Source organism: Monodon monoceros, unplaced genomic scaffold (assembly GCF_005190385.1).
Source record: "Monodon monoceros isolate NGI ecotype Baffin Bay Population unplaced genomic scaffold, NGI_Narwhal_1 Super_Scaffold_20, whole genome shotgun sequence".
In the NCBI taxonomy this organism is placed as follows: domain Eukaryota; kingdom Metazoa; phylum Chordata; class Mammalia; order Artiodactyla; family Monodontidae; genus Monodon; species Monodon monoceros.
Genome location: NW_021703777.1, coordinates 7,061,272 through 7,078,351, shown reverse-complemented (window position 1 = coordinate 7,078,351; position 17,080 = coordinate 7,061,272). Strand labels below are relative to the sequence as shown.

Here is a 17,080-nt window from a genome sequence, read left to right as displayed (position 1 = left end):
TGTGAAGCTATAATGCACATCTTTCCTTGCGTCAGGTCTCATTGAGGGTATTCTAGTGAAATTCCCCATTATTGAAACCTCTATGGTTTGGTGACATCCTAGAAAGAAGTACAATGTCCAGTATTCCCTTTCATAAAGGAATGGTCTCTGGTTATTCTTCTGATACAAACATCAATAAATTACAGGTCTCATGATTTCCCTAGTCTCCAACCCCCAAGACACGTGTCTGTGAGAGGCACTCAGGAACGCCCGTGCTAATAGCCGTCTTGGCAGTCATTGTCGTCCTGATCCCCGATGGGTTTGTTGTGATAAGCGTCGACTGTCAATCCTCTGCTTTCTCTCTCGGTGTTTCTGGACTGGATGTCTTCCTCGCTGCTTGATGTGCTCTCAGTTGAGTCGCTCTCTTCTTTTGACTTGCTGCTGTCCTGAGAATCGCTGCTCTGCTCCTCCTCGGACGGGCTGTCCTCCTGGCTCTCCTGGCTCTGGCTCTCTGTCGAGGCGCTGGGAGACCAGGCGTCCTCCTGGCTGGAACTGTCCTCCTCTTCAGTGGACTCCGGGCTCTCCTCCGAGGAGCTGAGGCTCTCACTGGATCCACTGTCAGTTTGCCCCTCTCTGGATCTGCCCTCTGAACTGGAGGGTTTATCCAAGCTGTCCTCATCACTGGAGTCACTAGATTCCCGTTCTCTTGAGTGACTGGTAACGTTATTGGGCTTGTCACCCCTGGACTCACGCACGGCCTCTTCCTGAGATTCACTGCTGTTTTCTTGAGAAGGCAGGTCAGCCTCTTCACTGGACTCGCTGCTGGGGTCTTGGACGTCCCGACTGTCTTCTGGGGACTGATCCTCCGCGCTCTCTTGTTGAGATTCACTCTTGCTGTGTTCCCTGGATTGGCTGAGACCAGCTTCTTTGGAGTCGGGGTATTCTGTGGAGTCACTCTTGCTTTCTTCCATTGTGTCGCTATCATGAAGCTCACCTCTGCCATCTTCCTCCGAGATGCGAGACATTCTGAAAAATTTCCTACTGGGATACCCCACTGACGGGCTTTCACCAGAATCCTGAGTCCTTGCTTGCCCATTGCTCCCTTTCGAACCTTTTGACTTGATGCTGGCCCTGCTTATTCTGGAATTGCTTCTCTCGCTCCTGAAGGTGTCGGGGTCTTCGCTTTGCATTCCTTCATCGTCAAACTCAGAGCCGTCCCCGTGGCTACCAACTCCCTCACTGTCGCCTCCCGCCCACTGCTCTGCACTCTCGCTGTCCGGAGTGGAGTCACGTCCCTCAGGCCTGCTGTGCCCCTCGTCCTCACTGGCAAAGTCCCTGCTCTCACTGGTGATGTCTTGAGCACTGTCTTCCCCCCGTGGGACACTATCCTCCGTGGACTGTGTGCTGTCAGTGGGGTCCTCACCGCTTCCGAGCCTGGAGCTCCCGCCTCGCCTCTCTTCAGGTCCTGGGCCACTGTCACCATCAGCCAAGGTGTCGTCTCCACTCTCGTCTTCATCATCATCTTTGTCATGTCCTTCTTCTCCTCCGCTCCTAGAAAGGCCACCAGCTGGTCTCTGAATGTATTGCTGATCATCAAGGCCCAGGCCCTCCTCTGATTCAGTGCTGTCACTGGGGTCTTCATTTACCTGGAGTTTGGGGTTAACAGACATGGTTAGTACCCCAGGAGCTGCTCTCAAGGGTGGTATTTAATGCCCATCTAGGCTCTTTTTGCTTTCTTCTTCCTATGTCCCTCATCAAAGCCGTTGAGCCAATTTTACGGCTCAATAATGTTTCAACCAGGGGTTAAAAAGGAAGGAAGAACAGTTGAAAGTCAAGTCGTTCCATTTTACATAGGCACAGTTCGCTTAATGCTGCAAACATTTTCTCAGAAAGTTTTATAGAAATCACATTTATGGAACTCAATATTTAAGTGTGAGTCCTTAAAGGATACTTTCAGAGAATTTTTTGTAAATTAAAGAATTGGTTGGGCTTCCCTGGTGGCGCAGTGGTTGGGAGTCCGCCTGCCGACGCAGGGGACACGGGTTCGTGCCCCGGTCCGGGAAGATCCCACATGCCGCGGAGCGGCTGGGCCCGTGAGCCATGGCCGCTGAGCCTGCGCGTCCGGAGCCTGTGCTCCGCAACGGGAGAGGCCACAACGGTGAGAGGCCCGCGTACCGCAAAAAAAAAAAAAAAAAAAAAGAATTGGTTTATAATACTCACTCACCAAGTTGCTTGGTTTAAAACACAGTTTTTTAAAATATTGGGTGATTTTTAAAATGACTCGTTTGTTTTTCTAATCAACTCTGGGGGGGAAAATGTGTTAGGGCAGGCGGATGAAACCTTTAGCTAAAATGAAAGTGTAATATTGTAGTAAGGTATAAATCTCGCCAAAACCATGTTTATAGCTCATGTGCACGGGCACAGGGCTGCTGTGGAAGGCTTAGCTGAAGAGCTGTAGCTACTGTGATCACCACGGCAGCTTAGTTCCAAGTGTGAGCTCAGAGCGGTGATCCCCAGAAGTAAAACCATTGGATGCTCTACTCAGATAAGGAAGGATAGTGAATCTTCATTCATCACGCTCTGGAAAAATCTGCTCTCTCTACCATATCCTATGACAGAACATTCTTGCCAACTTTTTTATTTTTTCCCACTTGTCTCTACTCATCAATGTCTGAGTTTCCAGTCAGGACTACAGGGTGATGACACCTCTTCCCTGAGAGCCCAGAGAACACTGAGGCAATACACCACAACGTCCCCAGAAAAGAGCATTTCCCCGATTCTACGCTTATAAATCTGTAAAATGTTCCTCTGACAATCTTTAGTAAATAGTGGTAAAAAGCCTAAATTCATTTTCCAACTGATGGAGTATAGAATGCAACATGGGTCAAAGTTTCAGGGAGAAACCTGGTTCCTAGAATGCCTGGAGCCCCTCGGGGTTGAGATTGGTCAAAATGATAGGACAGAAGAGTGGGGAAGGGAGAGGGAAGGTGGGGACGGGAAAGAGGATAAGAAGAAGGAAGCTACCAAGTTTTCTATTAAAGTGATATAAGCTAAGTCAGCTTTTCTCTCTCCCAGGGCCACAGATGAGACTATTTTAAAGATGTCATTAGTAAAGCAGCTGTCTCCTTAAAGGTTCCTCAGGGCTCTCCTATTCTCTTCTCCAACAGGATTCCAGGCCCAGAGGTGGTCTCCAGGCCCAGCAGGCATCTCACATTAACCAGAACTCTTTGCCCGATCTGAACTGCTCCAATTGTGAAACCAACATTTGAGATTTATGAGTGAGCTATTCCTCGTCTTCCAGAGTCTGTGACCGTGTGTGTGTGTGTGTGTGTGTGTGTGTGTGCGTGTGTGTGTGTGTGTTCTCTTTAACTAGAGGGACATTTAGGGCCACACGTCTATCATCTGGCCCCGGTGATAAATATGGAATGAAGGGCATGTCTACCTCTGAATTCTCCCACTCATTTTTCCCTTCCTATTTTATGGGGCGATTTAGCCAGCATAACCAAAGGTTAGAAAATATTATATTTAGAATGGTCACTAGGTAATTTAATATAACATCATTTCCTTTGATTCCTAAGTAGTCTGGAAAGTTAAGAAAGGTTTGTTTAATTACCTGTTCCTTTGAGCTAACTTTACTTTCTTCTGATGACTCACTTCTCTCCTAAAAAGAGAAAGAAATGTTTATTTTTCATGTTCGTAATTGATGAATAAAGATAAAAATAGGACACACATCAATCGCTTGTGGTCTGGATTTACTACTTTCCAAACGGCCTGAGATGATAAGAGTGTGAAAGTGATTTCATGAGGTGTTTATGATAAAAAATCAATGAGATAGTTACCAAAGGTGGTGTTGGTGTCTGAGCCAAAAGACCCTGTAAAAAAGGAAGGAAGACAAATTACTCTTTCACAGATGAATCATATCATTGAAAACATTTAGGATAATTTTAGGTTTTTTTAGTATATTGATATCTATTTTGTATTCACATGAATATTAATGCTATTTTATAATGAAATGGCTAAACAATGAATGTCAGATGACCAGTGGCCTGAAAAGACCTTGTGATATAAAAAACCTAGAAGATTTTTGTATTTCCAATACTTAGACAAAAATACAATTTCTTTGAAGAAAAATATACAACCTAGAGGAAATGTAAGAGAGGAGAAACAGCGCTGGAACTCACAAACCCAGATTTAAGTCTCAGTTAGCTCCTTGGCTTAGGTTTTAGCCCTGAAAACTGTCTTGATGCTAGCGCTGAAATTCATGTGTTCCAGGAAACAGCTAGTCTCAGGTAAACTGCGATGGTTGGTCACTCTACGTGAATTTGCACAATTCACTTCACCTATCTGATGTCAGTTTCTTATTTGTAAATTAAGAATATCAACAACCACTGCGCTTATTGTACATGGTTGCTGTGAGGATGAAATTGGCTAATGCCTATGGAAGCATCTTGAAAAGTATTCAATATGATATAAGCTGAAGAAGTGATCCAGTTTGAGAACATCTACTTTATAAAATTCAGTAGTGGACAAAACTGAATTGAAAAAGCCATTAAACCTTTCTTGAGTCACGTAAGATCACCAAAATAACAAATGCTAAATCTGAAACTTAGTCATAGTTCAGATTTATTTCACTTTCTTTAATCTGATGAGAACTCTAAGAATGCCTGTACCACCTCTGGTGCCCTCTCCCCATCTACTCTCCCCCTCGCCTTGAACATGACGAAATCCCAAACCTCACGTGGCTCAAAGCCACTGAGCAATGGGTATGAAGACCCAGGGTGCAGAGCAGAGCAGAGAGTAGCTGCTGTCAGCATGTCTTCAACAAGCCTCTCAGCAATGCTGGGCTGGGATAGCTCCTAGAGGAAGGACCTATCATCACTTAAAGTCTTTGCCCTGTGACACTGCAGCAGGCACCATGGCAGACTCTACCCCAGTCACTTAGCATCTGGAATTAGGAATGGAAGGGAGTGAGACATTGGTATTTTTCTCCTGCCAAGGCTAGACTTGAGAACACAGTGTGTTTGGGGAACTCGGGGTGAATGAAAGAAGGGATCCACAGGAGCTGCTTTTAAATAAACCAGCCTAAGGATATTCCTGATGAAAGTTCATGTAAGAAATCCTGCAATACCTATTCCAGCCTCAAGCAGGGGCAGGACCCCATCTCAGGCCTCTGACATTATCTGGCCATCATTGTGCCCTAGCTGTGTCATACATAAAAGCCAGCAGGAAACAAGGTAATGAAAAAACATTCTGATTTAGGTTGAGATTTTAACCCTTACTCCTAGAGTCAGCCCTTCATATCCATGGGTTCCACATCCACGGATTCAGCCAAGCTCAGATCAAAAATATTTTTAAGAAAAGGAAGAAAGAAAGAAAGAAAGAATGCTCCAGAAGTTTCCAAAAGGCAAAACTTGTATTTGCTGCACTCCAGCAAATATTTACATTGTATTAGGTATTATAAGTAATCTAGAGATGATTTAAAGTACACATGAGGATGTATGCAGGTTACATGCAAATACTACATCATTTTATATAAGGGTCTTGAGCATCCATGGATCTTGGTATCCGAGGGGGTCCTGGAACTAATGCCCTGCGGATACAGAGTGACAATTGTAGTTCCAGTCTTGAAAAGCTACTGACTTCCTAGACCTGGCCCCTTCCCAAGAGAGATGTAACACCCCAGCAAAGAATATGAATTCTGGAGTCAGAGTGACCTGGGTTCAAAGTCTGGCTCTAACAGTAATTAACCACATAACCTAGACAGACTAGGTTACTCTCTGTGTCTCAACACAGAAAATACAACACCTAATTCACTAGGGGTACTGTGAAGATTGAGAAAGTTAATACATGCGAAACACACAGAACCGTGTCTGGCAGTGGTTGTTGAACTATTGAGAGTTAATAACGATTGGGTTATTCGGAGCCCACACTCAATAAACATTAGCTATCATTCCGAAGACTCTAGCATTCTCTCATTCTTCTTTCTCTTCTCACCTTCTGGGACTTGATCTCCTAACCTCCTGCCTACCAGACATCTGATAGAACAGACTTCTAGCCCGAATCCTTCAAGGACAATCTTGGTTCACTGTCATCCATCCCCTTGCGCTACTATACAGACCAATCACAAAAATAAAGCTAAAGGAGAAAACGCTTCCTCACCAAATTCTACTATTAAGTTGGAGGTGAAGCATTATATGAACTACATTTTCTTATAAGAACTAGAAATTACAGCCCTTACTCCCTATATCTTAGGTTATTCATGTGTTCGTTAAGTCAGTAGTAGTTTCAACATTTGCGATGAAGCCATCTTGGTTATACTAATAACATATTAAAATAAAAATATTTCAAAAAAATCTTTTCTACTCACCTTCCATTCTTCAGAACTCTTAGATTCAGTATTTTGATACCTGGCTACCTAGAAAATTCAGCACAAGTGGTCGGCCCACAGAAATTTCCAAAGCAGCAGCCATTAGCATACTTAGGAGGAGTATTAGTCAAATTTTAGCACGCATCAGAACCACCGGGAGGCCTTGTTAAAACACAGATAGCTGTGCCCTATCCCTGGAGAGTCTGGTTTAGTAGGTCTGATGGAGGACCTAGGAACTTACATTTCTAACAAGGCCTTAGTTGGTGCTACTGGTCTGGGGGATGACGCTTTGAGAACCACTCTTATGGGGAAGAAACATGAGCAGCCTAACTATACGAACGGCAACTGAACAGAACAAGGAATTTTTCGTATGATATTTTAAAGAAAAGAGCTTCCTAAGAAGCTACATTTTCATCTGACTGGAACATACACAGCCACTTTGGCTTATAGCCAATGCAATTTGTGCAGTTTTAGGTATAAACAGTTTTTTTTTTTCATGCATCCCTACCCTGATACTTACTGGGAGAGCACAGGACAATCCCCACAAGAACATAAGCAGGATGCTGGTCCTCATTGCTGGGTATGTCACCTCTACCTGTGATGAAAGACAGAAGACGCTTTTCTCCACCCTCAAGAAATATAGAAGCTTCAACTTTTTAACACCTTCTTTCTATTAAAAAAAAATAAACTCATCCAAATGTCCATCAACTGAAGAATGGATAAACAAAATGCACTATATCCATACAGTGGAGTATTATTCAGCCATGAAAAGGAATGGAGTGCTGATACATGCTACAAAGTAGAGGAACCTTGCAAACATTATACTGAATGAAAGAAGCCAGACACAAAAGACCACATATTGTATGATTCCATTCATATGAAAAATCCACAATAGGCAAATCTATAGAGACAGAAAGTAAGTGTTTGCCTCGGGCTGGAGGAGATGAGCTGTTGGGGTGACAACTAAGGGGTGAATTTTGAACATAATGAAAATGTTCTAAAGCTGACTTTGGTGAAGGTGGAATAACTCTTGTGAATATACGAAAAACCATTGAACGGTATACTTCAGATGGGTGAGGTATACGGTGTGTGAATTATATCTCAATAAAGCTGTTTTTAAAAAACCTCACTCCGAAGAGATAAATTGAAAACTTTTCAATGAGGAGCTCTGTAAACACTTCTTCACTAACACATAAACTATGACAAATGGAGGAAAAGTTAAGAAAAAGCAATAGAGAAATTTCTGACCATTCACTTTTTTTCTTTTTAACATCTTTATTGGAGTATAATTGCTTTACAGTGGTGTGTTAGTTTCTGCTTTATAATAAAGTGAATCAGTTATACATATACATATGTTCCCATATCTCTTCCCTCCTGCGTCTCCCTCCCTCCCACCCTCCCTATCCCACCCCTCTAGGTGGTCACAAAGCACAGAGCTGATCTCCCAGTGCTATGCGGCTGCTTCCCACTAGCTATCTAATGTGGCAGAATGGACTGGCAAATATCTTCCGACCAAAAAACTACATTTATTGATACCATTCATACCATTGATACCATTGATAGGTGGTGGGCATTTGTCTTCACACACACACACAGGGCTCCTCATTCACATTTATAACCACATAATAACGTCTAGACAAAATAGCTTGGTTTTGCATTTTTTCTTCATCTTCAAGAGATGCATTATGGCAGGCTTCATATTACAGCTCCAGAAAGCATTTAATATCCTCTGTGCTACTTTTAGTCATACATTATACATGATTATGCTAATTTTTTAAAGTGTCATTCACAATACTGAAGGATTCAGAGAAGATTAGAGGTTTGGGATACACTTGTGAATCACACTGAGAGAAACCTGCCAAATCAAACTGTATTTTCCTGGAGGGTGGCTTCATTTCACACTTCAAGAACTGGTGGTTTGGAAAACAATTTGTTCTATATCTAAAAATAGATGTCCTAGATGCTAATGTAAAAAGTTATTGAAATGATTTAAAAGGAAAATAATTTGCCCTGCACTCATAAGCCCTGGGGCTGTCCTAACAGACTGGTCAGATGGACATCCGTATACTCTACGGAAAATCCTGCTGGCTGATTTCAGACCTCACTTTTGCTGATTTGTGTCTTTAAATGTTAAATATATACTATGCCAGTGACAAAAGATCTAAGCCAGAGATCCCCAACCTTGGTTGTATATCAGTATCACCTGGGGAGATTTAAAGCAATACCAGTGCCCAAACCCACCACGGGGTAATAAATCAGTTCACTGGGGGTGGGAACAAGCATGGGTTTGTTTTTAACGTGCTCCAAATGATTTTAACCTCTGATCTAAGAAATAATAGTACCTTGCTCAATAATGTCTGAATACACTGAATAATGTCTGAAACATTGGGCTCAGGAAGTCACCTAATCTTATTTTTTAAATTTATTCAAGAAAACAGTAGAAATCCTAAGATAAGGAGACTGAGAAGGTTCCTCATTTCTACCTTCATAAAGCTCAAATGGTCCAATAGAGCCTCTCTTGTATCTTGAGTGTTATTCCTTGTCAACACAGCTATTCTTTGTGCTATTTTCTTTATTCTAATTAGCATACTTCATATCAATCCTTGTGTGTTGATATTATTTTTATTTCTTTTTCAAATCTTTCCCCTAATATCAACAGAGAAAACATATGAAAATGTTCAGCTGCCCCTAAAACGAGCCTAATTAAACAGATATTACTTCTGAAGGAAACCAGAATATCCCATCCCAAAATATGCCTCTTTGACATAAGAATTATTTTGAGCTGGAGGCACTCAAGAGACTGCAGATGCAAGAAGGGTGCTCTGATCTTCCTTCTTTTTCCCGGAAGCAGGAGATGATAAATCTCCCACGTGAAATTTGCCCTCGCTCTCTAAGGAGGAGGGAAGACGTTCTCATCACCAGAGATGGAGTCAAGGCAGAGGGAAGTCCATGCAAAGAAATCTTGTTAAACTAACCTGATCTTCCTGGTTACTTCTCCACAATCTACTGTCCCTGTGTCTTGTCAGTCCTTCACAAACGTACTGTTTCTTTGCCTAAAAGGTGTAAAAGCTTCCACTCTGGTCACTTCTTCACGTCCTCATTCTCTTGTGAAGGTGCGCATGTACATGTAAAAATTTTAATAAAACGTGTATGCTTTTCTCCTGTTCCTCTGTCTTAATGCCAGTTTAATTCTTAGGCTCAGCCAGAGACCCCAAGAGGACAGAGGAAAACTTTTCCTCCCCTACACTTCCCTTTAGTTCCCGTAATCAAAACATTTTCTTTTAAGTTCTCAGGTTCATTGCTTAAGGAAAGGAAAGTTTCTCCCAAATACGACACTCTCAAAATAACTGTGTACCGATGGTTTTGGCTTCATAGGTCAAATAATCATGTGGTGGCTCACCATTTTCATTTTCAAAGTGAAATTTGAATAGAGTGATAATCTCATGGTGCTCTAAAAGCCAGCAAATGTTCCAAGAAGTCAACAAATATTGAGTTCTCCTCGTATTTTCTTTTGCTTCTCTCTTATCTAAATAACAAAAAAATGCTCTACACCAATGAATGTTGTGTGTTTTATGAAGGAAGTGTGTGCTTCCAGTGCTCAGTTTCTCAGGGGTGTAATATTATGAAACATAAGGAAGATGCAGTAACTCGCTCGTGCTTCTAGAAATAACATTTAGCACCCCGACTCAGAGTCATAATTTTCCAAGTGGAAGTCTGGCAAACTAAAATAAAATACAGCCTGAGGTCCCGAGAGAGCCGGTGTTGCCAACCATAGAATATAGTCTGCCATCAAGCATTACAGAAAGTCAGAGCTCAAGCACTATACGTGTTAGGTTCTCAATTAGTATTTTTGATAAGAATAATTATACTTGTGTGAAGTGTATTCCAAACGAGAGCTCCAAACTTTCAAAAGCGTTTTACCTACCACCCCAAAAAGAGTAGAAGCAGATACACAGTAGCCCTATTCTGAGTCATAAATGAGCAAAATAGCTACAAGCCTAAGAGATGAGACAAGAACCCTACGTTCTTCTTCAGTGATTGGTAAATGTCATTTCTACATCGCACGCGCTGTCATGCTACAATGAGAACATGTAACAAAAGGACATCAACAACCTCAATTTGAGTTCCACCTGTATGGAAGGTAGTGTGTGTATCAGAGCTTTTCAACCTTTATGAGTTGTTCTCCTGGAATTGAAAAATCCAGATTGCTTAGGATCTGGAGAAGTGGACTGCAGTCCCTTCTCTCTCTGGTCACCCTCAAGTGTAGCCAGAACTTCTTTGTGCTCTCAAGTAAGAGACCTTGTTCCAGACCTTCCTCAGAGTCAATATTCACTTTTAAAGTATATATTTTCTTTTATGTAAACTAAGATGAAAGAGGTAGGCTAAAGGAAGGAAATGAAAGACTTGAAAAATCATAAGCTCAATGTATCATACTTAGTTTGCTTATTTTTGACTTCATGTTGTCATCCTTAATAATGCTAATGAATAATGTATCCATTTATTAGCAGTCCATAAATAGCTGTCGAGAACATCCTGTGTGCCAGGCACTGTTCTAGGTGCTTGAGTATTCAACAATGTGTGATAATGATAACATGCTTGTCTTAACAAAAGCAAAATTACCCAGAACCCAACTAACCGGAACCTCCATTAGCTAGAATTTGTTTCTTTATTACTCTTCGAAAATAAAGTGGAATTTGGCCAGGACATGAATTCGATCACGAATTCAGAAAACCAAATAAATAAATCAATAAAAATTTCCTTGAGGATATGGGGAGAGGGAAGGGTAAGCTGGGACAAAGCGAGAGAGAGGCATGGACATATATACACTACCAAACGTAAGGTAGATAACTAGTGGGAAGCAGCCGCATAGCACAGGGAGATCAGCTCGGTGCTTTGTGACCACCTAGAGGGGTGGGATAGGGAGGGTGGGAAGGAGGGAGACGCAGGAGGGAGGGGATATGGGGATATATGTATATGTATAGCTGGTTTACTTTGTTATAAAGCAGAAACTAACACACCATTGTAAAGCAATTATACTCCAATAAAGATGTAAAAAAAAAAAAAATTCCAAACATTCCAATTGTAATTGTCTCGAGGTCAGTTATAATCAGTCCCATGTTATATGCTTTCAACCACAGTAAAATAACTCCTAGGTGTCCCCAAATTAAAGATAGATGTGGGAGGACACACGGCATCTGAGACGCATTGGTCCACATCACCGTTTGGGGGATTTCTTGCGGACTAATACCCGATAGAAAATTGTTTGTTTGTTTAAATATTTTAACCAACCAGATCGAAGTAGCATAGTCTACTTGGCCCTCAGTTAAACAGAAAGTATGGGTCACCAGAACTTATAGCTCTTGAAGAAGAGGAGTGCCTGAAGTGTTGCTGTTACACGTGGGATCTTCTAGATGTCATGCAGAAAGCATTGCCTGACCACAGCTCCCACTCTGTTGTGGAAGACAGACACTTCTGATATAGATGAAGAAGAGGAATAAATGCAGCAAATAAAAATACACATGGGCAGGAGTATATATACTCCTAGGTCTTCTACACTAGGAAAGGTTTTTTAAAAGACAGTTATATTCAACATTTACTGACCTCTGACTGTATGCAAGGCATTATGCTAATATGAAGACCCAGCCAGACAATAGAAAAGCAGTATAATTATCCCAGCCATGGTTTGTTTCAGTAGTCTTAGCATCTCCTTTCAGCTACTCAGTTCATAAGGAATACTATTGGATGAATAGCATTATCTGATTTTCAACTTAAGGGACCATATTTAGAAAGTTCTGCCAGTCTAGTTTACATTCTTTTATAACATCTTGTAGGCCATGAGCCTACCTATATCCATAAAATCTAAATGTAAAAGCTGTATTTGTTTTGATAATTAAAGCAAAACTTCAGAATGACCTTCCATCTGCCTGCTAATTAGTAAAATTTCCCTGTCAGAATACCATGCAGAGATCTAATTAAAGTATTACTGAGAAGAGCACCTGTCTCTATTGACTTAACCTGTCATTTTAAAGTCATTATTTACTGTGGCATAAACAACTGGAACAAAATGGAATCGTTTTTACCCAAGGCACAGCTCTCCCCATCTTTCTCTGCGTGACATAATGCTGCTCAACACGTATGCATACTTAATATTTTCCAAACAACACGGCAGAAGTCATTTAAAAAAATTAAACAATGAGAATGTCTTACCTTCTTCAGTTTCACAAAGACTTTGCCCCAAATGTCTTAACAATCAGGCTGATGTTCTCACAGAGGAAATCTGTGACAATGAAGCCACTCTTGTGTTGACGTTCTGAACACTTCTCTGATGGTGCAGGAATTTAAACTCTGCTTCGGCTCTTCCCAGCCAATCAGCTGCGGGCTGGGGGTGACTGACATCACAAGGTGTGACCGGGACTCCAGTACACCCACACTTCCTCCAGCTTACAGAAGCAGATTTTCCCTAAAAAGCTCTTGTGGTTCCCAAATGACTAGACTAGTTTCAATTAAATTGAAGATCTTCCTAAAGCTTTATTTTGATTTCTAAATATATGTCATTCACATCCATGCAGGCTTATGAGCATTATAAACAATGACAATGTCTTCCACCCACTTGCAGATCCCAGCAGACACAAGGATGGGAAAAGGAGAGTCAAGAGGTGGGTAGAAAGTTTCCTGTTAATGTACATTTCCAGGTTGCACATGAAGAACCTACTAAAATACTAGATTTGCCTAAATTGTTGGTGTTGAGAAGATGGGTTTCATTCTTGCCCTTTTCATCTTTTAACAACCTCCATTACTCATCTCCTTTTCCTCTCATCTCCCTACCCTCCTATACACACAAAGGTCCAAAATTCTTACTAATCTAACAAAGTAGCCCCTTACAGAATTCTGTGGTGATTGGAAATGTTAAAGCACCTCCCTAAGTAACTTTCATTTTTAATTGAAAATTATTTAAATCCAGCACTTCATTACTCCCCTCAACTGCCTGCCACATTTTGGTCTTAACGCTGGTGACTCTGAAATCAGTATTGGATTAAAAGAAAGACTAGTTGGGCAGCATCTGGAGAAACCAATTTCCAAGGGATTTTCTGCCATTCCTGAAAAAGTAATGAAATGAATAAAATGGTATTGACCAGGACTCTTCAGGGAGTGTGCTGAAAGTTGTGTAGGGAGTTGGAAATGAGGTGGGCAACTCCCAAGGAGCATGCTCAGGTAACAGTAGAAAGACCACTGGACAAATATTTAAAGAACATAAGCCACCTGAATTTAACTTCCTCAAGAGTGGGGATGTTTGCTTTAATTCCCGGTGTATATTGTCCTAATATCTAGGTGCCTGGGTCATAATAAACACTCAGTAAGCAGTTTTATGAATGAATGAGTGGCTTTTAAATGGGCCAGACTATTAGCTTGCCTGCAGTACCCACGTGATTCACGCTGACTTCTTTTGAAAGAGTTACGATTGTTGGAAATTTTAATTGATGCTCCTACCAACCTGGTTCTGGAGAATTGGGGTGCCCGGTGTTATCCAGGAAACTAACATCTAACTCATGGGTTTTTAACTTTCTCACTGTGAACTGCAATGAGGTTGGGGCAGAAAATGTGGAGAGGAGAGTCTATTTTCATACAGGGCTGATTAACAGACCGAAGTTCATAGGCGGAAGCTGTAAATTCCCTATGTTCTGTTCTGGTTCTGAATTACATTTCCTGTTGGTTTCATAGGTCTCGACTGAGGTCTATCCTAGAAGAAACTTATAATCTAATGTCAGAGCAGATTCTGGGAAGGTTTTGGCAAAGGGTATTACAGGACGTTGTTTTAGGATCTCTCCAATTCCCACATAAAAACAGACAGAGCAACTAGATAACAAAACTGAAAACCATGGACAACATGTACAACAAAACTAAATGTTTTAGTTCTATTGCTGCCTTAAAAACCATTTCACTGGGCTTCCCTGGTGGCACAGTGGTTGAGAGTCTGCCTGCCGATGCAGGGGACATGGGTTCGTGTCCCAGTCCGGGAAGATCCCACATGCCGCGGAGCGGCTGGGCCCATGAGCCATGGCCGCTGAGCCTGCGCGTCTGGAGCCTGTGCTCCACAACGGGAGAGGCCACGACAGTGAGAGGCCCGCATACTGCAAAAAAAAAAAAAAAAAAAAAAAAAACCATTTCACTACTTTATATCTTAAAACAACAACTATTTTGTTATCTTTCCTAGCTAGGACTGCAGTCTTCTGGGGACTCAATGAAACAGAATATTCAATATCGCTCTCATATGGTTGTTTCTGGGGAGCTGGAACGGTTATTCTGAGCACTTTAGTTCTCCCTCCCATGGCCTCTCCTTGTGGCTTGGCCTTTTCACATGGTGGCTGGAGTCCAAGAGCTGCCCGAATGTCACTGTCTCCATATTCTAATGGCCAAATCAACCACAGGGCCATCTCAGATTCAGAAGGAGAAATCGTCTCTATCTTTTGATGTGAAGAGCAGAATGAATGTATAGGGAGCAGAGGAAATGTTGAGGCCATTTTAGAGATTGGTTACCACACTACGTGACAGGTTGTAGCCACAAACCCCAAACAAAGTGGCTGAGGACAAGCCACCAACTGCCACAGTTCCTACATCATCTGTGCAGGACCAAGCAGAGGGAAGCAGCAGGACAGCTGATGGACATGCGAACAGGAAACACCAAAATAGTCAATAATTGTTGCTGGTAGGTGCAAAGGGAACATAATGAAATTTGAAGGATCTGGAGCAGTCTGGCCCCTAAAAATTCTCAAAACAGACACCACAGCTGCCTTGCAGGACAGACCCACGTAGAGGAGAAACTGCTGGGAGTGGAATAAAAATTGCACAGAATAGGAAGTAGAGAAGGCACAAATAAGTGTGGGAGAGGGAAATGGATGCAACAAGTCTTAGAAAGCAAGCTGCTATATTTTTTTAACACAATATGAGAACCAGAGAAGAGGGTGAAAGCTACCCTGAGCTATATCTCCTTCCAAAATTTCAGGAAAACCAATTTCATATAAAAACAGCAAAAAGCTATGAAGTTTAGATTAGAGCAGAAAACAAACAACCTTATAGACAATGAAAGCATGCTGAGAATACATCAAAACTGTGACATTCTACTTTAAAAATAGCAAAAAGACATTATGAAAATGGCACAATAGATGAAAAACAATATAAATAGAAATTAGAATAATTCAGAAATTATTGAAAGTCATGAAAATTTTGAAATAAGAGAAAAATTTTGAAAATGAAGACTAAACTAAAAGGAACAAAAGAGGGAATAAACACAACAGATAATTCCTTAAGAGAACTAGAAGGCAAAAAAAAAAGGAGGAAAATGTTTTAAATTTAAAAGAAATGAGGGGCGGACCTTCAAAATGGCAGAGGAGTAAGAAGTGGAAATCACCTTCCTCCCCACAAATACATCAAAAATACATCTACATGTGGAACAATTCCTACAGAACACCAACTGAACACTGGCAGAAGACCTCAGACTTCCAAAAACGAAACGATTAAAATGTCCACAAAATTTCACACCCCCATGCTCTATAAAGCAAACCATGTGGCTGACAGGGTCTTGGTGCTCCGGCTGAGTGTCAGGCCTGAGGCTCTGAGGTGGGAGAGCCAAGATCAGGACATAGGTCCACCAGAGACCTCCAGGCTCCATGCAATATCAAACGGCAAAAGCTCTCCCAGAGATCTCCATCTCAATACTAAGACCCAGCTCCACTCAACAGCCAGCAAGCTACAGTGCTGGACACCCTATGCCAAACAACTAGCAAGACAAGGACAAAAACCCACCCATTAGCAGGCAGGCTGCCTAAAATGATAATAGCATCACAGTCACCCCAAAACACACCACTGGATGCGGTCCTGCCCACCAGAAGGACAAGATCCAGCCTCATCCACCAGAACACAGGCACCAGTCCCCTCCACCAGGAAGCCTACACAACCCACTGACCAACCTTAGCCACTGGGGGCAGTCACCAAAAACAATGAGAACTACAAACCTGCAGGCTGCAAAAAGGAGACCCCAAACACAGTAAGTGAAGCAAAATGAAAAGACAGAGAAACACACAGTGGATGAAGGAGCAAGGTAAAAACCCACCAGACCAAACAAATGAAGAGGAAATAAGCAGTATACCTGGAAAAGAAATCACAATAATGAGAGTAAAGATGATCCAAAATCTTGGAAATAAAATGGAGACAATACAAGAAATGTTTAACAAGGAGAACTAAAGAGCAAACAATGATGTACAACACAATAAATGAAATTAAAAATTCTCTAGAAAGAATCAGTAGCAGAATAACCAAGGCAGAAGAACGGATAAGTGGCCTGGAAGTTAAAATAGTGGAAATAACTACCACAGAGCAGAATAAAGAAAAAAGAATGAAAAGAATTGAGGACAGTCTCAGAGACCTCTGGGACAACATTAAACGCACCAACATTCAAATCATAGGGCTCCCAGAAGAAGAAGAGAAAAAGAAAGAGACTGAGAAAATATTTGAAGAGATTATATTTGAAAACTTCCCTAATACGGGAAAGGAAATACTCAATTAAGTCCAGGAAGTGCAGAGAGTCCCACAGTGGATAAGTCCAAGGAGAAACATGCAAAGACACATATTAATCAAGCTATCAAAAATTAAACACAAAGAAAAAAATATTAAAAGCAGCAATGGAAAAACAACAAATAACATACAAGGGAATCCCCATAAGATTAACAGATGATCTTT

At 41.6% G+C, this 17,080-nt stretch overlaps 1 protein-coding gene across 2 annotated transcripts; it reads right to left on the bottom strand.

Annotated features, from left to right (window-relative positions):
- Nucleotides 1–225: 225 nt before the first annotated feature.
- Nucleotides 226–6,920, bottom strand: DMP1 (dentin matrix acidic phosphoprotein 1). 2 transcript variants are annotated; one of them, XM_029235989.1, is made up of 5 exons: nt 6,863–6,920; nt 6,347–6,390; nt 3,819–3,851; nt 3,593–3,640; nt 226–1,625 (listed from the first exon to the last, which is right to left on the bottom strand). In XM_029235989.1, the coding sequence occupies exons 1-5, from the start codon at nt 6,918–6,920 to the stop codon at nt 255–257; spliced, it is 1,554 nt and encodes a 517-aa protein (XP_029091822.1). In that variant the 3' UTR covers nt 226–254. The 2 variants fall into 2 exon arrangements, with proteins under 2 accessions (XP_029091822.1, XP_029091823.1); XM_029235990.1 differs by lacking the exon at nt 3,593–3,640.
- Between the last annotated feature and the right edge of the window lie 10,160 nt (nt 6,921–17,080).

What these genes read in the sequence shown, in the direction of transcription:
- DMP1 (XM_029235989.1), bottom strand. Translation starts at nt 6,920, where the DNA reads ATGAGGACCAGCATCCTGCTTATGTTCTTGTGGGGATTGTCCTGTGCT. An exon ending in AGAGTTCTGAAGAATGGAAG is followed by an intron (nt 3,852 to 6,346) that starts GTGAGTAGAAAA and finishes CCTTTTTTACAG; the next exon opens with GGTCTTTTGGCTCAGACACC. An exon ending in AAGTTAGCTCAAAGGAACAG is followed by an intron (nt 1,626 to 3,592) that starts GTAATTAAACAA and finishes CCCAAACTCCAG; the next exon opens with GTAAATGAAGACCCCAGTGA.